Source organism: Pelodiscus sinensis, chromosome 3, assembly GCF_052426305.1.
Source record: "Pelodiscus sinensis isolate ZL-2025 chromosome 3, ASM5242630v1, whole genome shotgun sequence".
NCBI lineage: Eukaryota > Metazoa > Chordata > Testudines > Trionychidae > Pelodiscus > Pelodiscus sinensis.
In genome coordinates this window covers 8,781,326-8,803,694 of record NC_143054.1, presented here as the reverse complement: position 1 = coordinate 8,803,694, position 22,369 = coordinate 8,781,326, and the positions used below count along the sequence as shown (strand labels likewise).

The window sequence follows — 22,369 nt, the reverse complement described above, 5'->3', positions numbered from 1 at the left end:
TGTGTGGACGAGCGAGAGGGAGTTTTTTCGAAAGAAGAGGAAAGAGGAAAAAGCACAGGTGCCCTGGTGGCCATTCCACCCACACATAGCTTACATGTGAGAGAGCGTCCGTTCAGTGTGGACGCTCGCTTTCGAAAAAGCAGATCGCTGTTTCGATGTGCTTGTGTGTGTGGACGTTCTCTTTCGGAAGAAGTTTTTTCAGAAGATCTTGGTAGACAAAGCTACTGCATGATGGGCACACAGTTGGCTGAAAAACTGGAAAACCCAGAGACGAGCTGGCAGCGGCTCACAATCAAGCTGGAATGGACCCAGAGATCTGTCCCAGGTCTGATTCTCCATCCCTTCATAAATGATTTGGATAATAAAGTAGAGAGAACCCTTATAAAGCTGGGAAGGCTCGCAAGTACTTTGGAGAACAGGATCATATCTCAAAATGATCTGGACAACCTGGAGAAACGGTCTGAGGTACCTAGGATGAAATTCAATAGAAACAAACGCCAAGTACTCCATGAGGAAGGAATGATCCGTTGCATGCCTACAGACTGGGAAATGACTGCCTAGGAAGGAGTACTGCAGAATAGGGATGTTAAATTTAGATTAACGGACTAATCGAAAAGTTGACACAATTTGCATCGACTATTCGATTAGTCAATAAGGTCCCCAAGGCTGCTGTTACACGTCAAAGGCAAAAGCGCTGCAGGGAACACGGGGCCAGTGGGGGACTCAAGCAGTCTCCTGCTGGTCCCGTGCTCCTCGCGGTGTTTCAAAGCGGCAGCGCCACATGAAGCATGAGGTTAGTGGGAAGTCCCCTATTGACCCCAGGCTCCACATGGTGCTGCTTCTTTGAAACGCCGCATGGAACCCGGGGTCCATGTAGCCCAGGGCCAGCTGGGAAGCAGGGCTGCATGCAGGGTTTCAAAGCTGCAGGGCCGCATGGAGCCCAGGGCAGGGCTGCATGCAGGGTTTCAAAGCTGCAGGGCCGCATGGAGCCCAGGATCTGTCCCCAAGCTCCATGCAGCACTGCCGCTTTGAAGCACCCCCTCGCCTGTTCTCCCCTCCCCCACTGCCTCTTTCTGATAAAGGCAGCAAGGGGGGGAAGCAACTCGTTGACTAGTGTGTCGACTATCCGATAAGCATTTGCTTATCGGATAGTCAACTAATCGTTCACACCCCTACTGCAGAAAGGTATCGGGGGCTTGTACGGGATCACAATGAGTCAACAGCGTGACACTCATGCAAACAAAGTGAACATCAGTCTGGGATGCATTAGCAGGAGTGTTGTGAGCAAGACAGGAGGAGTCATTCTTCCTCTCTACTTCACACTGACTGGGCCTCAGCTGGGGCACAGTGCCCAGTTATGGGCACCATCTTTCAGGAAAGAGGTGGAGAAAGTCCAAAGGGGAGCCACAAAATGATTACAGGTCTAGAAAACGTGGCCTATGGGGGAAGATTGAAAAAACTGGGTTTGTGTAGTCTGGAGAAGAGAAGGCTGAAGGGGTGGGTGGGAGGTGAATGTTAACAGTCTTCAACACACAAAAAGGTTGCTATAAAGAGGAGGGAACAAAAAATGTTCTCCTTAGCCACTGAGGACAAGACAAAAAGCAATGGGCTTAAATGGGTTTAGGTTGGACATTAGGAAAAATTTCCTATCAGGGTAACGGGCCAACTATCAAAAGTGCTAGGGGGTTTTTGACCCCCAACTTTGCCCTAAGCCCCGTCTCCACTCCACCCCTTCTCCCAAAGCCCGACCCCATTCCAATTCTTCCCACTTGATCCCGCCTCTCCCCTGAGTGCTGCATGCTCGCTCGTGCTCCCTCTCCTCCAGAGCTTTCCAAATGCCACAAACAGCTGATCGCTAGAGCCCTGCAAGGATACCTGTGGATATAAAGGGGATACCAGCGGACCTACAGGGATTTACTGATCATAATGGGCAGGAGGCACGGGGAGGGAGGGGGAGGCACTGATCCATGGCGCCCGCCAGCAGGAAAAGGGTGCTGGGGGAGGGAGTTGCCGAGTCTCCAGGAATTAAAGAGTCATCTTTAACTAACCATTAGGTCGCGTGATAAAACCTCCAGGAACCTCCCCGACATGAAGCATGTAATAGCTTTGCAGAGCCCCCAGGCAATTACATGAGAATGGCCAAACTGGGTCAGACCAAAGGTCCATTTAGCCCAGTGTCCTGTCACCGACAGTGGCCAATGCCAGATGTCCCAGAGGGAGTGAATCCACAGGGAATCGTCAAGCGATCCCTCTTCCGTCACCCATCCCCAGCCTCTGAGACCAGCCCTGCACTTGTGACCACTCTAAGCCCCCACCAGGGGGGCATGACTCACAGGTTGAGAACCACTGGTCCACATAATACTTAGTCCTGCTTCAGGGCTATACTGGACCATACGGCCTCCTGAGTTTCCTTCCAGCCCCAGTAGGATTATCTCGCTTTCTATCCCACTTTGCACCTGGAGACCACAGCGCGTAGTCAACCTGTGGAACTCCTTGCCAGAGGAGGCTGTGAAGGCTAGGACTATAATAGAGTTTAAAGAGAAGCTAGATAATTTCATGGAGGTTAGCTCCATAAAAGGCTATTAGCCAGGGGATAAAATGGTGTCCTTGGCCTCTGTTTGTCAGAGGCTGGAGAAGGATGGCAGGAGACAAATCGCTTGATCATTGTCTTCGGTCCACCCTCTCTGGGGTACCTGGTGCTGGCCACTGTCGGCAGACAGGCAACTGGGATAGATGGACCTTTGGTCTGACCCAGTACGGCCGTTCTTATGTTCTTATGAGTGCACTGCAAGGTTACTGAAAGTGAGACACAGGGAAGTAAAATGACTTGTCCAGGCTCACCCAGCAATAAAGCTGGAACTAGAACCCAGCTCTGCTAAGCGCCAGGCCAGCACACAATCCGCCAAGCTACAGGGCCTCCCCCCCCAGCCTTTTTTTGGATCGTTCCTCTTGTTGATTCCATTGCAACGTTGCTGTAGCCTCCCCCTCTTCTCCGCCAGCATGGCTGACAGCTGCTCTCTTGAGGAGGGTGGCCCGGGCAGGGGAATGACAAGAGACTAGAACCTGCCCGTGCTGGGTCACTGCTCTGCAGCTCATCCTCGCCAGGGAGGCCCCAGGAGATGAACAGGTAGCTCCCATGCAGATCCTACCAGACAGGTGTCAACATGGGGACAGGTGTGAGATGCCCTCTTTGCAGCTGTCCCAGAGTTTGACTGGGCTCTGAGGGATGAGAAAGCCCCTTTCCACAGCAGGGCCGAATGTGGTGCAGCATGGGAGGGGCACCATCAGCCTCTTCTTTCCAGCACTAACACCTCGTCTCTCTCCGGTACAGCAGGTGCTAGGAGCACAGGGGGCGTCTGGCCCTGCTCCCCAGCCCCTAGCTCAGTCTAGGCCATGGCGCCTGATGAGGAAGGGCAGCACAGATGCCACACTGGCTGACTGGGGCTATGTCTACAATTTTTCTCAACCAGTGGCACGAGTACCCTTAGGAGTACTCGAGAGAAGTCTGAGGGGAACGTCAACACAACTGAAATTTGGGGAAAACTGAATTTTTGTTTTAAGTTTTACAGTGTTTTATTATTTTTGTACTTTTTACACCCAAAAATTTCATCGCCCGCCCGGCTACGATTAAGTTGTTTATATAAATGTGTTGCAATCATAGAAAAAAATTGTGTGTGTCTGAAAACTGTAGGTACTGGGGGTACTTACAGGATTTTTTGGGGGGGAGAGGTATTTTATAAAAAAAGGTTGAGAAACGCTGGTCTAGACTGCAGGCTTCTTTCGGAAGAAGCTTTTCTGGAAGAGAGTGTCTGCACAGCAAAAACGCATTGAAAAATTGATCTGCTTTTTCGAAAGAGAGCATACACACTGAATGGACACTCTCTTGCATTTAAGCTGTGATTACTATGGACGGAGAGGCTATCAGAGCAGAGTTCTTCTTCTTTCGAAAGAACTCCCTCTCACCCGTCCACACACACCTTTTTCCCAAAGAACTCTTTCGGAAAAAGGCTTCTTCCTCGTAGTAAGAGGTTTACCAATGTCAGAAAAAACCCTCTGTTCTTTCAGGGTTTTTTTTCGAAAGAACTTAATTGCAATGTGGACGTATGTGAAGTTTTATCGGAAAAACAGGCGTTTTTCCGAAAAAACTCTGAAGTGTAGAAGTACCCTGAAAGAGCGACATCCCGCATCTGGACCGTTTCCAGTCTCTTCTTGAGACTTCCAGCCAAGTCATGGCAGCAGCAGCCGGAGTTCTGAGTCACAGACAGTCGCCCAGAGCATTACAGAGGGGGACTGCTTGCATGGGGACCCGTTGCACCGAGTTGGGAATTTGGCTGTAGTGCCTGCGGGGCATGTATTCCGCAAGCCCTGCTCTGCTCCCGGAAGCAGGGTATCCTGGGAGGTTTCGCAAGGCCTCTGGCGTGCTCTGGGAGGATCCGCCTCGCTTCGCCTGCGTTCGCACTGGTATTAAACCAGTTCAGACCGAACCTGTTCTGCCTTATCAGCTTATTGAAGGACATCTGGTTTAACCGGTTCTTGGACCACATGGTGCATGCGGGGGGGTGGCTAAAAAGAGTGCTGCAAGCAGAGAGGGGCCGAGAAAGTCGGATGATGGTGGCAAAGGGAATGCACCCCTCCATAACACTGCTGTGCCCACAAGGCCAGCTCCCCGCCTCTCCCCAACACTCCCAGCCCCCCAGGGGAAAGTGCCTGACAGGAACATAGGGTCAAGGCAGCACCACAGTCAGCCTGTTCTCCTGAAAGGGGAGATGCAACAAGGGAGAGAAGGGACAGGTCAAAGGACACAGGGGAGATCCTGGCCTCAGACTAGATCCCCCCCAGCCATTCTCCTCATGCTCTCTGCCTGCCTTCTCCCTATCATCCAGCAGGGACACATTCTACCCCCACCCAGTCAACTACTGATTCCAGGCATCCTTGCCTGCTTTATAGGGGTGGGGAACCTCAGGCCCGGGGGCTGCGGATCAGAGCCCCCCCCCCCAGCATTGGGGAGCCTGCGCTGGTGCATGCAAAATCTACTAGGCTGCCACCCCCCGGCTCTGGTGGGCATGGGGAATGCCTTTCCCCTCAACTGGGGGCCATGTCAGTGAGGGGTTTTTTTGGCTCCTCACTGGTGTGCAGCCCCCAACTGATTTTTCTGTGGGTCAGCAGCCCTCGACCCAAAAAACATCCCCCCCCTGTTTTATACCTCCCCCCCCCTTCATCTAGCACAGGGGCAGTGGTCACAGGGCAGCCCCCCAGGAGGGGCAAGGCCTCGGGCACCAGGGGCCTCTGGCAGAAAGGGGCTGTTCCTTCTAGGTGTCGCTCGCCCCTGGCGGGGGGAAGAGACTTTGCACGCTCCCCCACCCACAGGCCAACCGAGAGCTGGGGCCGGGGAGTGCGCGAAGTCATTCGCTAGTCAAAGCAGCTGGCGGCTCCCTCTAGGCGCGGGGGAGCAGCCGGACAAGCCGCAGGCTGGATCAAAAGGCTTCATGGGCCGCATCCGGCCCACGGGCCATATCTTACCAACCCCTGATCTAGCACCACCCCTGTTTCCCAGCAGCCCCTGTAACACACCATTAAACCCTTGGGCTTCGTCTACGCTGCTGGCTTTGCCGGCAGTACCGATGCAAATGAAGCGCAAATTAGCATTTTGTCACGCTTCATTTGCATCATTTATTCAAGGGGGGTTTGCACAAAAACAAGCAGTACGGATGGGGTTTTTTGGTGCAAAAATCGCGTTTTGCACAAGATCCTTATGAATAAGAAACTTGTACAAAACGGGGGGGAGGGGAGTTGCGCAAAAAAAACCTCCGTCCACACTGTTTTTGCGCAAAAACAGCTTGAATAAATTATGCAAATAAAGTGTGGCAATATGCTAATCTGCACTTCATTTGCATAGGGTCAAGGCAGCAAAAGCCACAGCGTAGACATAGCATTGCGGGGGGAACTCGTGGACAGGGTGACAGAGCCAAGAGTAGAACTCACACCCAGGCCACGGCCTCCAACATAAGCGCAACCTTCCTCTGTCCCTTCAGCCTCCCTCTCTGCAAGGGAACCTTCTCCACCACAGCTGCAGCCTCCAGACACAGCCTCTCGGTACCTCCTGGCCTCTCTCCCCAACGTCCCAAGCTTAGACCAAAACCTTTCGTTCAGGTCTCTCGGGGATCGGATTCTGCTCTGGTCCAAGGAAGCACAACTGAAATGGGGACCAGAAGGCCCTGCAACCTTCTCAACGCCGTTTTGTGGCCCGCCTGAAAGGAAGACGCCTCACAAAGCATGTCTTAGGATCAGGCCATGTTAAGTGCCTCCTGCTCCCATGGCAGCCAGCAAGGAGCTCGGCACCCACAAGGATCTGACCTGTGGGCTATTTCACCTTGCAACATGAAGAAGAAACCACAGACCTGTGCAGAAAGTGTCAGTAGTTTCATAACTGTGGAGTGACGGCAAGAAGGAAATCCGGCGTGCAGAAGCGGCTCTGAGGCCATCGTGCGGCCCTAAGATTTGTATTCTTAGCAGAGGAGATCAAATAATAGCAATCCACTCCATTCCCGCCCTCAGATCCTTGAGTATTTTTGCAAACAATTCACTATGTCAGATCCGTAAGGTCCCAGGATTTAGCATTCACTAGTGTTCCAACAACTGCTACCTGGGCACAGGTAGAGTCCTTGCTAATCCCTGGAGAACTACAAACTTTAGCCCCAGAGAGTAGTCGGGTTAGCTTGTATCTGCCAACACACTGAGGAGTCCTGCGGCACCTCAGATTTATTTGGGCTTTTGAGCTTTATTTATTTCCAGCTTTGGTGGTTACAAACCCCTTTGTTAGGTGAACTGACAAAGTGGTGTTTAACCACGAACGTGTGTGCTCAGATAAAACTTGAGCCCATGTGCCAATCCACCAACAAACCTCCCCCAGCAGCCTGTCCCGGTTATAAAGCTTGCATTGTCCAATCAGAGAGCAGACACAATACCAGCTGACCTTGATGGCCAATCACACAAAACAAAGAGCAAGCCGTCCTGGGTTGCAATTCACTCCTGTGCCATGGGAGGCAGCACAGGGGTCTACACACCACTCAAAGGGGCCTTCACTGGTGAAACTAAAGGAAGGAAGGGATAGCTCAGTGGTTTGAGCATGGGCTACTAAACCAAAGGTTGTGAGTTCAATCCTTGAGGGGGTCATTTAGGGATCTGGGGCAATATCTGCCAGGAATAGTATTTCATCCTGCTTTTGAGGTCCCTTCCAGTTCTAGAAGATAGGCATCTCTATTCATTACTTTATTTTAAGGGAGGAGCCCCAAGGCCAGGCACCTCTCCGGAGCCCTACCCCTTAATTCCTCCTCTTCTTCCCCAGGCCCATGGCCGTCTAGGGAGCCCAGGTTGGTGTGGGAAGCCCCTGACCCTCCACCTGCCTCTGGAGGAAGGCCGGATGCTCAAGAGCAGTCCCCAGCCTGTGTCCCCACCCCCTGGGGCACGCTGACCAGGTCCATCTCAGTCCCCCCCACCCCAGCCAGAAATAGGCTGGCACCACTAGCAGGGCCGTGCTTCCGGAGTGGGCAGGGGGGTCGTGAGAGTTGACTGTCTCCCCCACTGCAAAACACAGCCCCTGCTCTGAGCCTGACCAAGGTTTGCAGTTTGGGGGGCAATGCGGCCTCCTGCCCCCTCAAATGACGCTCCTACTAAAAGGTGGGGGTGGGGCCCTCAGCTTCCCAAGACTGGGATCCAGCAATTCCAGGCCTACAAGGCAATGTGGATGCTCAAGCGCGGTCGCCGGAGAAACACCTCGCCCACCAGCCATGCAGACATCCCCTTGGCAAAGGGTTCACCAGCCACCCTCAGCCTCTAGGGGCGGAATTGGCCGCCCACGCCAGCTGGGCTTCGGTGGAGCCCCTGCCGAGTGTCAGGGTGTGGGCAGGGAATGGGGAGCAGGATCAGTTCGTGAGCAACTGGCAGAATAGGCAACCGTGTGACCCCTCAGCCTCCCTGCCCCCTCCAGCAGCTAGGCCAGGGGTTCTCGAACGTTTTCGGGTCGTGACTCAGTTCTGGGGCGTGGCATGGGGATCAGGCACTGGGTCTTGTGGCTGCAGGGGGATCAGGTGACCAGTGGGGGTGCCCAAGACTGTGCTGCACCCCAGAAGCCGATGGCAACAGGCCCAGCTCCTAGGAGGGGCGCACAGGGCTCCATGCACTGCCCCTGCCCTGAGCACTAGCTCCGCACTCCACTTGGCTGGGCACCTGCTGCAGGCTGCTTCTGGGGGGCTGTATGGTCTGTGGTGCCAGGAGAGGCAGGGAGCTGCCTTAGCACCCCGCTGCACCACTGACGGGGAACTGCTCAAGATAAGCCCCTCCTGGCCCAGCCCTAACCTCCCCTCCCCCCCAGCCAGATCCCACCCCCCTACAACCCAAATCTCTCCTCCTTAGCCCCACCCCAGAGCCCGCACTCCAGTCAAATTGCGGCATCAACAACTTTCTTCAATTGGGCCATGAGGAAAAAAAAATGTGAAAAGCGCTGAGCTAGGGTATCTGCAGAGATTGTCCCCCACTTCTCTCCTTCCCCCCAATGTTTTTCTTTCTTCCCTCATCCACCCAGACTCCCTGCAGCGGCAGATCCTCCGTGTCTCTATTCCCAAGTACGCGCTGTGCTACATACCTGCCCCTTCCAGCAACACTCTGTTCCCCGTGATGCAACACATCCAGCTGCTTTTTGGCTGCTACATTCACCCCTGCCAGTCTCCCAGGCCTGCTGACGGGAGGATGAAGCTGGCAAGGTTTTCACTGCCCTAGCAGCTCTATTTTAAAAGTCTCCTGGGTCCTGTCTCTGTGCAGGACGACGGAGCCCATGGCTCAGTGAGCAGGCTGCTGGCCCGAGAAGTGGCCTGGGAATCAGGTGTCCTGGGCCCTATCCCAAGAGCTGGGAGGCAGCGTGGCTGGTGGTTAGTGACAGACGGAAGGTCAGGACACCTGAAGGGTAGCCACAGCTTGTTGCCTTGTTGTTAAAGCACCAGGATTCCTGGGGGGCCAGCGCCAGCTGTGTTCATCTCCACAGGCAAGTCACGTAACCTTGTGATCCAGCCACCAACAGGTCTGGTGAACGTCTTTTCCCCTACCATGGCTAAGCATCTGTGCCCTTTCCTGTGGGATGAGGATGGAGCCAAGGTGTGGCTCCGTGTTCTCTGTAAGCTGAGTGCTTGGGCAGCTGCCCAGGAGAGATTCACACAGCTGGTGACCACAGCTGGTAACCTGTTTCTATAATGGTGCACATCCACACATACCTCGGTGCATATGACAAAATTTATTCGGCACACGAATGGAAAGCATTAGCGAGAACACTGGTGTGGTCGCCTCTAGAAGAGATTGCTGCAATGTACAGGCAGTCCCCGGGTTACGTACAAGATAGGGACTGTAGGTTTGTTCTTAAGTTGAATTTGTATGTAAGTCGGAACTGGTACATATTGTAGGGGAAACTCTAGCCAAACATTTCTCCAGAGCTCAGTTTTATTCTCCCACACCTCACTTCCCTCAGTCCTGCAGACCAGGGAGATGCGGAGCGGCTTTTCTTGCCGCGGAGGACGCGGGCGGCGGGACCGCGGCGTGTCTCGGCGGTCTGCTGGGGGGGGCGCAGCTAGTGCGGGGTTGCCTCACCCCGTTTGTAAGTGGGGATCCGATGTAAGTCAGATCCATGTAACCTGGGGACTGCCTGTACTGCCCAGGGGCTGACCTGGATGGGGGTCCCCTAGAAACAGGGGCTGGTACAGCACATTGCTGCACCCTGCTAAGCAGGGGATGTTGCCCAAGTCCTTCCTGAACTTCATTGCCAATTACGCCAGTCTAAGCCCAGGTCATTCTAAGTCTGCTTCCTCCAGGGCACCCTCTCGTATCCAGCAATGGCTCTACAGCAGCAATGCCTCAGTTTCCCTCCCAGGCACTTTGCAATAATTGACATTAGGACCAGCATCCTTACAATAAGATTCCCCTTTCATGGAGTCTTATTTATTCAGCCCCTTATCCACAACTGGCTAGCTCCACAGTCCCAGCTCTTCATTCCCCAATGCAGGAGTCCCGACCGCCCTCTCACAGCCCCCCAGAAGTGCCCAGCGCCCCATATTCCTGAGGGAATTCAGCACCAACAAAATACAAATTCTGTGCACAGTATTTTAAAATTCTGCAAGTTTTACTTGTCAGCAAATAAATGCGGAGGCTCCAGCATGGCAGTAGCAAGCCACTGGTTGCATGAGGGGGGTGGGAGGTGGGAGAGAGCCCCTTGCAGCCTTTCCCCTCTCCGCTCCTCTTAGGGTAGGGACTTGGCAGTGAGATCCCTCCGTGTGCATAGCAAAGCCCCTGCGGTGAAGGATGGAGTCAGCCTTAGCAGGAAGAGCGAACGGTCCCGCTCTGCACCAGGACTGTGCACCTGCTGACTCCGGCGGGGGAAGGTGCTGCAGCTCTCATTGACTTCAAAAGGACGGGTGAGTGCTCAGCTCTGCTGCAAATCCGCACAAGCTCCCCACCCCGAATCTCCAGCCCTGCCTCCCCAGCAGCTCTGGCTTCTACCAAAGCTGCCTTGGCACGCTGCGTTACCTGCCCAGCAGATAGGACCGGCGGAGGGAATTCCTCCTAGCCACAGGGCTGGTAGGCCTGTTCCATCTGCATTATAGCTGGGAGATGCAATTGTCAGCTCCAGAGATGGGCATGCCCAGGCTTTGATGGAGCGAGCACACTAAAAATAGCCGTGCTCTGCGGTGGGGCAGGCCAGTCCCCCAAGTACAGTAGCACCGCAGAGCTACAAGCCAAGCGGTCAGCCACACGCCTCTGGAACCAGAAGTGTGCAATCAGGCAGCAGCAGAAAAAAACCCAAAAACAGTGTAGTACCGTATTTAACCAGCCTCATTTCAATGAGACAAGCGCAGAGCCAATTTCTTTACCTCGGCAAATCTTTTTTTTAAATCTTTCCCTTTATTTTGTCAGTAATTTATGTTTGACATCGCACAGGACTGCCTTTGCTTTTTGCTGCTGTTTTTGGGGCTTGGCTGCCTCCTGACTGCACATTTCCTGTTTCAGAAGAGGGGTGTAGGGCTGACGAGTCAGTTTGTAACTCTGGTGTTTGTAACTCTGAAGTTCCCCTGCCCTAAAAAAATAATGAGAAAGCTTAAAAAATAGATTGGTCTGTGCTTGTTTCACTGAAATGCAGATTGCTTAAAGCAGCATTTTCCTTCTGCCTAGTAAATTTTCAAAGCTATATTAGGTCAACGTTCAGTTGTAAGCTTTTGAAAGAACCATAACCTTTTGTTCAGTGTTACAAACATTTGAGATTTATGAACAACATCCATTCCCGAGGCGTCCCTAATGCTGAGGCCATATCTATCCTTATCCGCAGATCGATGCTCTGGAAATTGATCTTCTGGAGTTCGATTTAGCGGGTCTAGTAAGGACCCACTAAATCGAATGCTGATGGCGCTCCTGTCGAAACACCTATTCCTCACAAGAAGTAAGGGAAGTCGATGGGAGGGTTTCTCCCATCAACCTCCCACTGTGAGGATGGAGCCAAAGTTCGCATTAAGGTATGTTGACTCCAGCTAGCTGGAGTTGTGAATCTTAATTCGAATTTATCCCTGAGTGTAGACTTGGCCTGAGGTCCTACTGTACGTCCCTAAGACCTTGGACTTGCAGCTGCAGCTTGGTGTTGGCTCTCACACAATCACCACCCATGGGGTGCCCCACAGTTCAGCAAACCATAGTACAGCCCAGTGTTCCCAAGCTGAGCACTTGGACAGCCACCCAGGAGAGATTCAAACACCGCCCAGATGATTAGCAGAGACCCCACAGTACCCACAGCCGGTAACTTGTGTTTCTACAGGTGGTGCACATCTACACATGCCTTGGTGCACGTAACAAAATTTATTTTGCACATGGAGGCAAAACGTTAGAGTAGCGGTTCCCAACCTTTTCCAGATGGGGACCCATTTTGACAATTCAGGAAGCCTGGGTGACCCAAGGCAATTCAAAAACAGGAGGAGGAAGGAGAGCGAAGCCACCTGGGGAGACACTTAGCGACCCTTTTGAAATGTAATGGTGACCCATATTTGGGTCCCGACCCATAGGCTGGGAAACCCTGCGTTAGAGAGAAGACTGGTACAGTCCACAAGCCCGAGATCTCTTGACTTTTCTGTCCCAGCCACTTTGGTACTGCCAGGTACACAGGACACAACGCTTCCCAGTGCTGCCCCAGGGGCCTGAGACACATCCCCGCAGGCTTCAGCAGGGCAAGAGTTATTGTCACAGACCTGGACACAGGCGCCTCTCCACACACCTCACCCAGCCTAGCACCTTGGCTGAACCCTGGCCCCAAAGCCCGTAGCACTAAACGACACCATTTGTTAATACTCCCAGAGCATCCGCATGGACGTGTCTTTGGCGCAGAGGACCAGGACCTGCACAGACCAGCTTGTACAAGATGTGCCTCAGCCCCGTTGTTCCCGAGACTGGCTATGTGACTTGCCCTGGCGTGACAGCTCTCCCCTTGCCCTGGCAGGGGCCGCTCTGCAGAACTTCCCTGAAAAGGGAACCAAAAACCTAGCAGAATCTCGGTGACTCACTCCACAGTGCCAGCAGCACAACCCACAGAACCCCGAGCAAGGAACAAGGTGCAACCGCGAGCAAGGAACAAGGTGCAGCTCCCAGCGGCCCACGCCTGGCTTGGCCGGAGGGCCGTGCCATGGCTGTCATCTCTCTGGGCCAGCAGCTGGGGAGCCAGCTCAGAAACTCCACTGACCTCGATCGCCACGACAACACCGCATCCCGCCCCACTGACCTGTATCTCTGTGACGACGCATCCCGCCCCGCTGACCCCGTTCTCTGTGACGACGGCGCATCCCGCCCCGCTGACCCCGTTCTCTGTGACGACGGCGCATCCCGCCCCGCTGACCCCGTTCTCTGTGACGACGCATCCCGCCCCGCTGACCCCGTTCTCTGTGACGACGGCGCATCCCGCCCCGCTGACCCCGTTCTCTGTGACGACGCATCCCACCCCCCTGACCCCGTTCTCTGTGACGACGGCACATCCCACCCCGCTGACCCCGTTCTCTGTGACGACGGCGCATCCCACCCCGCTGACCCCGTTCTCTGTGACGACGGCGCATCCCACCCCGCTGACCCCGTTCTCTGTGACGACGGCGCATCCCGCCCCGCTGACCCCGTTCTCTGTGACGACGGCGCATCCCGCCCCGCTGACCCCGTTCTCTGTGACGACGGCGCATCCCGCCCCGCTGACCCCGTTCTCTGTGACGACGGCGCATCCCGCCCCGCTGACCCCGTTCTCTGTGACGACGGCGCATCCCGCCCCGCTGACCCCGTTCTCTGTGACGACGGCGCATCCCGCCCCGCTGACCCCGTTCTCTGTGACGACGGCACATCCCGCCGCGCTGACCCCGTTCTCTGTGACGACGGCACATCCCGCCCCGCTGACCCCGTTCTCTGTGACGACGGCGCATCCCGCCCCGCTGACCCCGTTCTCTGTGACGACGCATCCCGCCCCGCTGACCCCGTTCTCTGTGACGACGGCGCATCCCGCCCCGCTGACCCCGTTCTCTGTGACGACGGCGCATCCCGCCCCGCTGACCCCGTTCTCTGTGACGACGCATCCCGCCCCGCTGACCCCGTTCTCTGTGACGACGGCGCATCCCGCCCCACTGACCCCGTTCTCTGTGACGACGCATCCCACCCCCCTGACCCCGTTCTCTGTGACGACGCATCCCGCCCCGCTGACCCCGTTCTCTGTGACGACAACACATCCCGCCCCGCTGACCCCGTTCTCTGTGACGACGGCGCATCCCGCCCCGCCGACCCCGTTCTCTGTGACGACAGCGCATCCCGCCCCGCTGACCCCGTTCTCTGTGACGACGCATCCCGCCCCGCTGACCCCGTTCTCTGTGACGACGCATCCCGCCCCGCTGACCCCGTTCTCTGTGACGACGCATCCCGCCCCGCTGACCCCGTTCCCTGTGACGACGGCGCATCCCGCCCCGCTGACCCCGTTCTCTGTGACGACGGCGCATCCCGCCCCACTGACCTGGATCTCTGTGACGACGCATCCCGCCCCGCTGACCCCGTTCTCTGTGACGACGGCGCATCCCGCCCCGCTGACCCCGTTCTCTGTGACGACGCATCCCGCCCCGCTGACCCCGTTCTCTGTGACGACGCATCCCGCCCCCCTGACCCCGTTCTCTGTGACGATGCATCCCGCCCCGCTGACCCCGTTCTCTGTGACGATGCATCCCGCCCACCTGACCCCGTTCTCTGTGACGATGCATCCCGCCCCGCTGACCCCGTTCTCTGTGACGACGGCGCATCCCGCCCCGCTGACCCAGTTCTCTGTGACGATGCATCCCGCCCCACTGACCCCGTTCTCTGTGACGACGCATCCCGCCCCGCTGACCCCGTTCTCTGTGACGATGCATCCCGCCCACCTGACCCCGTTCTCTGTGACGATGCATCCCGCCCCGCTGACCCCGTTCTCTGTGACGACGGCGCATCCCGCCCCGCTGACCCCGTTCTCTGTGACGACGCATCCCGCCCCGCTGACCCCGTTCTCTGTGACGACGGCGCATCCCGCCCCGCTGACCCCGTTCTCTGTGACGATGCATCCCGCCCCACTGACCCCGTTCTCTGTGACGACGGCGCATCCCGCCCCGCTGACCCCGTTCTCTGTGACGACGGCGCATCCCGCCCCGCTGACCCCGTTCTCTGTGACGACAACACATCCCGCCCCGCTGACCCCGTTCTCTGTGACGACGCATCCCGCCCCGCTGACCCCGTTCTCTGTGACGACGGCGCATCCCGCCCCGCTGACCCCGTTCTCTGTGACGACGGCGCATCCCGCCCCGCTGACCCCGTTCTCTGTGACGACGGCGCATCCCGCCCCGCTGACCCCGTTCTCTGTGACGACGCATCCCACCCCCCTGACCCCGTTCCCTGTGACGACGCATCCCACCCCCCTGACCCCGTTCTCTGTGACGACGCATCCCGCCCCGCTGACCCCGTTCTCTGTGACGACGGCGCATCCCGCCCCGCTGACCCCGTTCTCTGTGACGGCGCATCCCGCCCCGCTGACCCCGTTCTCTGTGACGACGCATCCCGCCCCGCTGACCCCGTTCCCTGTGACGACGCATCCCGCCCCCCTGACCCCGTTCTCTGTGACGATGGCGCATCCCGCCCCGCTGACCCCGTTCTCTGTGACGACGGCGCATCCCGCCCCGCTGACCCCGTTCTCTGTGACGACGCATCCCGCCCCGCTGACCCCGTTCTCTGTGACGACAACACATCCCGCCCCGCTGACCCCGTTCCCTGTGACGACAACACATCCCGCCCCCCTGACCCCGTTCCCTGTGACGACGCATCCCGCCCCACTGACCCCGTTCCCTGTGACGACAACACATCCCACCCCGTCCCCCTGACCCCGTTCCCTGTGACGACAACACATCCCGCCCCGCTGACTCCGTTCCCTGTGACGACAACACATCCCGCCCCACTGACCCCGTTCTCTGTGACGACAACACATCCCGCCCCACTGACCCCGTTCCCTGTGACGTCGCATTCCGCCCCGCTGACCCCGTTCTCTGTGACGACGCATCCCGCCCCGCTGACCCCGTTCCCTGTGACGACGCATCCCGCCCCGCTGACCCCGTTCTCTGTGACGACGCATCCCGCCCCGCTGACCCCGTTCTCTGTGACGACGCATCCCGCCCCGCTGACCCCGTTACCTGTGACGACGCATCCCGCCCCGCTGACCCCGTTCTCTGTGACGACGCATCCCGCCCCACTGACCCCGTTCTCTGTGACGACGCATCCCGCCCCCCTGACCCCGTTCTCTGTGACGACGCATCCCGCCCCGCCGACCCCGTTCTCTGTGACGACGCATCCCGCCCCGCCGACCCCGTTCTCTGTGACGACGCATCCCGCCCCGCCGACCCCGTTCTCTGTGACGACGCATCCCGCCCCGCCGACCCCGTTCTCTGTGACGACGCATCCCGCCCCGCTGACCCCGTTCTCTGTGACGACGACGCATCCCGCCCCGCTGACCCCGTTCTCTGTGACGACGGCGCATCCCGCCCCGCTGACCCCGTTCTCTGTGACGACGCATCCCGCCCCGCTGACCCCGTTCTCTGTGACGACGCATCCCGCCCCACTGACCCCGTTCTCTGTGACGACGCATCCCGCCCCGCTGACCCCGTTCTCTGTGACGACGCATCCCGCCCCGCTGACCCCGTTCTCTGTGACGACGCATCCCGCCCCGCTGACCCCGTTCTCTGTGACGACGCATCCCGCCCACCTGACCCTGTTCCCTGTGACGACGCATCTCGCCCCGCTGACCCCGTTCTCTGTGATGACGCATCCCGCCCACCTGACCCCGTTCCCTGTGACGACACATCCCGCCCCGCTGACCCCGTTCTCTGTGACGACGCATCCCGCCCCGTTGACCCCGTTCTCTGTGACGACGCATCCCGCCCACCTGACCCCGTTCTCTGTGACGGCGCATCCCGCCCCTCTGACCCCGTTCTCTGTGACGACGCATCCCGCCCCTCTGACCCCGTTCTCTGCGACGACGCATCCCACCCCCCTGACCCCGTTCTCTGCGACGACGCATCCCGCCCCTCTGACCCCGTTCTCTGTGACGACGCATCCCGCCCCGCCGACCCCGTTCTCTGTGACGACGCATCCCGCCCCGCCGACCCCGTTCTCTGTGACGACGCATCCCGCCCCTCTGACCCCGTTCTCTGTGACGACGCATCCCGCCCCTCTGACCCCGTTCTCTGTGACGACGCATCCCGCCCCGCCGACCCCGTTCTCTGTGACGACGCATCCCGCCCCGCCGACCCCGTTCTCTGTGACGACGCATCCCGCCCCTCTGACCCCGTTCTCTGTGACGACGCATCCCGCCCCTCTGACCCCGTTCTCTGTGACGACGCATCCCGCCCCTCTGACCCCGTTCTCTGTGACGACGCATCCCGCCCCCCTGACCCCGTTCTCTGTGACGACGCATCCCCCCCCCGACCCCGTTCTCTGTGACGACGCATCCCACCCCGCTGACCCCGTTCTCTGTGACGACGCATCGCCCCCCCCGACCCCGTTCTCTGTGACGACGCATCCCGCCCCTCTGACCCCGTTCTCTGTGACGACGCATCCCCCCCCCGACCCCGTTCTCTGTGACGACGCATCCCACCCCGCTGACCCCGTTCTCTGTGACGACGCATCCCCCCCCCGACCCCGTTCTCTGTGACGACGCATCCCGCCCCTCTGACCCCGTTCTCTGTGACGACGCATCCCGCCCCCCTGACCCCGTTCTCTGTGACGACGCATCCCGCCCCCCTGACCCCGTTCTCTGTGAAGACGCATCCCGCCCCCCTGACCCCGTTCTCTGTGACGACGCATCCCGCCCCCCTGACCCCGTTCTCTGTGACGACGCATCCCGCCCCGTTGACCCCGTTCTCTGTGACGACGCATCCCGCCCCGCTGACCCCGTTCTCTGTGACGACGCATCCCGCCCACCTGACCCCGTTCCCTGTGACGACGCATCCCGCCCCGCTGACCCCGTTCTCTGTGACGACGCATCCCGCCCCGCTGACCCCGTTCTCTGTGACGACGCATCCCGCCCCCCTGACCCCGTTCTCTGTGACGACGCATCCCGCCCCGTTGACCCCGTTCTCTGTGACGACGCATCCCGCCCCCCTGACCCCGTTCTCTGTGACGACGCATCCCCCCCCCGACCCCGTTCTCTGTGACGACGCATCCCACCCCGCTGACCCCGTTCTCTGTGACGACGCATCGCCCCCCCGACCCCGTTCTCTGTGACGACGCATCCCGCCCCTCTGACCCCGTTCTCTGTGACGACGCATCCCCCCCCCGACCCCGTTCTCTGTGACGACGCATCCCGCCCCTCTGACCCCGTTCTCTGTGACGACGCATCCCGCCCCCCTGACCCCGTTCTCTGTGACGACGCATCCCGCCCCCCTGACCCCGTTCTCTGTGAAGACGCATCCCGCCCCCCTGACCCCGTTCTCTGTGACGACGCATCCCGCCCCCCTGACCCCGTTCTCTGTGACGACGCATCCCCCCCCCGACCCCGTTCTCTGTGACGACGCATCCCGCCCCGCTGACCCCGTTCTCTGTGACGACGCATCCCGCCCCCCTGACCCCGTTCTCTGTGACGACGCATCCCGCCCCGCTGACCCCGTTCTCTGTGACGACGCATCCCGCTCCGCTGACCCCGTTCTCTGTGACGACGCATCCCGCCCCACTGACCCCGTTCTCTGTGACGACGCATCCCGCCCCACTGACCCCGTTCTCTGTGACGACGCATCCCGCCCCACTGACCCCGTTCTCTGTGACGACGGCGCATCCTGCCCCTCTGACCCCGTTCTCTGTGACGATGGCGCATCCCGCCCCGCTGACCCCGTTCTCTGTGACGACGCATCCCGCCCCACTGACCCCGTTCTCTGTGACGACGCATCCCGCCCCACTGACCCCGTTCTCTGTGACGACGCATCCCGCCCCACTGACCCCGTTCTCTGTGACGACGCATCCCGCCCCACTGACCCCGTTCTCTGTGACGACGGCGCATCCCGCCCCGCTGACCCCGTTCTCTGTGACGACGCATCCCGCCCCACTGACCCCGTTCTCTGTGACGACGCATCCCGCCCCGCTGACCCCGTTCCCTGTGACGACGCATCCCGCCCCGCTGACCCCGTTCTCTGTGACGACGCATCCCGCCCCGCTGACCCCGTTCTCTGTGACGACGCATCCCGCCCCGCTGACCCCGTTCTCTGTGACGATGGCGCATCCCGCCCCGCTGACCCCGTTCTCTGTGACGACGCATCCCGCCCCACTGACCCCGTTCTCTGTGACGACGCATCCCGCCCCACTGACCCCGTTCTCTGTGACGACGCATCCCGCCCCACTGACCCCGTTCTCTGTGACGACGCATCCCGCCCCGCTGACCCCGTTCTCTGTGACGACGCATCCCGCCCCGCTGACCCCGTTCTCTGTGACGACGCATCCCGCCCCGCTGACCCCGTTCTCTGTGACGACGCATCCCGCCCCGCTGACCCCGTTCTCTGTGACGACGCATCCCGCCCCGCTGACCCCGTTCTCTGTGACGATGGCGCATCCCGCCCCGCTGACCCCGTTCTCTGTGACGACGCCACTCCCAACCCCACTGACCCTGATCTCCGCTGCATCCCGCTTCACTTACCCGGATCTCTGTCAGGACCGAACATTTCACCAGCTTGAAGTTCTTCCCCATGTTGAAGCTGTTGCTGTAGAAACACACTTTGAGGATCCTCATTTCCTCCTTCTCCAGGTCGATGGGCAGCGACACCATGCTGGGGTCCAGGGTCCCGCCCAGACTCCGGAGCGAGGTCCCCCGCAGCCGGGTCAGGGCCTCCGGCATTCCCGACATCCTGAGGGGCACGGCGCTGCTACGAGGACAGCATCACTCTCCTGCGGGGACAAGACAGAGGCGGATGAATGGAGAAGGAACCCCCCTGGCTCAGCGCTGGGCAGGGGACAGGGCAGCGAGGCCGCTGGGTTCTCAGCAGTCACCCAGGGCCCAGTCCCCTCCAACCCCCCCAACATATGTGGGGGGAAGGGCAGGAGGCAAAGGAGAGCGGGGGGGAGGACCAGGCACTGGGCCAGTGGGGGAGAGGCAGGGGAAAGGCACCTGGAAGACGGCACCCTGCATGGGTGGGCAGGAGAACCCAGCACCCAGGAGAACCCCCTCCCCCTCCCCCTCCAAGCAGCCTGCTCCTGTCATGTTTACCAGGGGGAATTGGGACCCCGCTCCTGGTCTGTTTCCCAGCCTAGCGAGGAGCCCAGGAAGCGGAGGAGGGAGGCTCCGCGATTCCGCCCCGTGCGGCATGGCAGGCACGTGCTGCCGGGGGCCTGTCGGGGCATGCGGCGTGACGTCAGCCGGCCGGCGCCGCTCCTCTCCGTAGCACAGAGACCTGCGGCTCCCAGCCCTCGCCCCACCTGGACAGTGGAAGGTCCCGGCTCCCTCTGCCCCGAGGCGCAGCACGGGCCTACGAGCACCGCCAGTGCCCGAACGGGAGTGGGGCAAGCCAGCCAGTGGGGCAAGCCCCCACCCTCCAGCCCACGGCTACAAGGGCACAGTCATGGTCCTACCAATCAAGCAAACCTGCTGCTGCCTTCGCTCATCCTGCCCGCGGCTAGGCCAGCGTAACCTGCCGGCTGCTCTGCACCCCTCATGCATCCAGGACCAGAGCAACGCCTAACGCTCTCCCTCTCCACCCCGCATCTTCTGGTCTGCTTATGGCTTTCAACCTGGGACCGGCCCAGCCCTCTCCACCTGCCCCAGGCGGCCCTGGGAATCCCCCAGTTTTCTGCCTTCTTTCTTTTTAATCAGCCCAGTCAAACCCCCAGAGACAGTTTTGGATGTTTGGGGGGATGGGGAAGGATAAAATGATGGATTTCCCAGCCTTCCTCAGCAAGCCTACAATAAACACGCCGATGGGCACCGCCCGGCCTGGCCCGAACAAGCAACCCAAAAGCAGTGCGGGCAGCTACGCTCCCGTAATCAGCCCCAAGGACCGATCGCAGCCTGGCTCCCCTAAGTAACCCTGCACCGCTGTCCTTCAGCAGCAGCCCCACCAGAACACAACCGTGCGCCCCGCACAGGCGGCTGCAATTTTCTAAGTCTGCAGATCTACACATCATGCAGCACAATCTCCTTCAGTAGCTGCTTGCCAGGCCATGGGCTTCATCATCTGGCCCTCAATAAGATTTCTTCGCCGCATAAGATCTGCAGTTCCCCCTTTAGAACAAACTCCTGCAATGCCAAAGTCGATTGTGAGTCACGACGACCTGGATTTCTTCTCACTGGGCATGGCAGAACCAGGAAGTGCACAGATGGGCCTTCTCGTTCATCTCAAAATGATTCACCAAATAAACTGCAATGCGGCCACCTCTGGGGTGGCAGGCAGCAGCTAACTCACACAGCAGCTGCACAAGCAGGATTTTTCTCTCACAACACTGGGGGACGTGTTTTCATAGTATCACAGAAAGGCGGGGCTGCAAAGGACTTATCTCTTGCAGCCTCTGTGCAGACACAGAACCGAGTTACCCCAAACCATGCCTGACAGGTGTTTGTCCAACCTTTTTCTTAAAAAATTCTCCAATCACAGCAATTCTACAATCTCCCTTGGAAGCCTATTCCAAAGTTTAACTCCCCTCAGAGTTAAAAAGGTTTTTTTTCCTGATGTCTAACCTAAATCTCCTTGACTGCAGATTAAGCTCATTACAGCTTGTCCTGCCGTCAGTGGACATGGAGAACAATTGCCCGCCGCTCTCTTTATAATGGCCCTTCACATAGCTGAAGACTGTGATCAGGTCCTGCCTCAGTCTTCTCGTCTCATGGCTAACCATGCCCATTTTTAACCGTTCCTCATGCATCATGTTATCTAAATCCCTGAACATTTCTCTTGCTTTTCTTTGGACTCTCTCCAATTTATCCACTTCTTTCTTAAAGTGTCACACCCAGAACAGCACACAGTAGTCCAGCTTCGGGATGTTAAATTTCTTTTAATCAACTCATCGACTAGTCGATGGATTTTCCATCGACTAGTCGATTAGTCGATAAGTGGGGGAGGTGCAGCAGGGTTAGCGCCCGGCCTGGGAGCCAATCCCGCTGCGGCTCTGCCTTTTAAATGTATTAAGAGCCTGCTTGCTCTTAATACATTTTAAAGGATAAAGCGCAGCGGGGGGATCTGGCGCAAGCTGGACCAGCTGATTCCCGGCTCGCGCCAGGTCTCCCCCACTGTACTTCTAATTTTTAAATGTATTAAGAACTGGCAGGTTCTTAATACACTGAAAAAGCAGAAGTGCTCAGTATGGCACTGGGTCGTGCCTGGTCCCCACTACCCCGTTGCCTCCCCTGCCCTCCATGGAGACGGTGATGGGAGGAACTGTCTTTAAGCTGGCTCCCCCCACCACCGGCTACTGCTCCTCCCCCTTGCTGCCTCTGATAGAGGCAGCAAACAGGAAGGGGGAAAGCGACTAGTTGAGGGACTAGTCAACTCTCCGATAAGCTTCTGGATAGTTGACTAGTCACTTATATCCCATCTCCATCAGAGGCCTACCCAGTCCCGGGCAAAGCAGAACAATTACCTCCCATGACTTACGTACAGCTCTCCTGTTAAAACACCCTCGGAGGATATTAGCTTATTTTGCAACTGCATCACACAGTTGACTCAATTTGTGATCCATTATAACCCACAGGCCCTTTGCAAGCAGCACAGCCCCCTAGCCGCTTACTCCCCACTTGGGAGTTGTGCTTTTGATGGTTTCTCGTTAAGTGCAGTACTTTGCACTTGTC

General features: G+C 58.3%; 1 protein-coding gene across 12 annotated transcripts in view; it reads right to left on the bottom strand.

Moving 5' to 3' along the window:
* PTK2B (protein tyrosine kinase 2 beta) overlaps positions 1-22,369 on the bottom strand; it is a 141,100-nt gene that overhangs the window by 40,626 nt on the left and 78,105 nt on the right. For 11 of the 12 annotated variants that reach the window (XM_075923314.2, XM_089777000.1, XM_075923318.2 and 8 more), the window contains one exon: positions 19,232-19,479. In XM_075923314.2, the coding sequence (XP_075779429.1) occupies positions 19,232-19,438 (207 nt within the window). In that variant the 5' untranslated portion in view covers positions 19,439-19,479. Of the gene's footprint in view, positions 1-19,231; positions 19,480-19,798; positions 19,924-22,369 lie in introns of those variants that run through there. The other variant, XM_075923319.2, reaches the window with a different exon arrangement.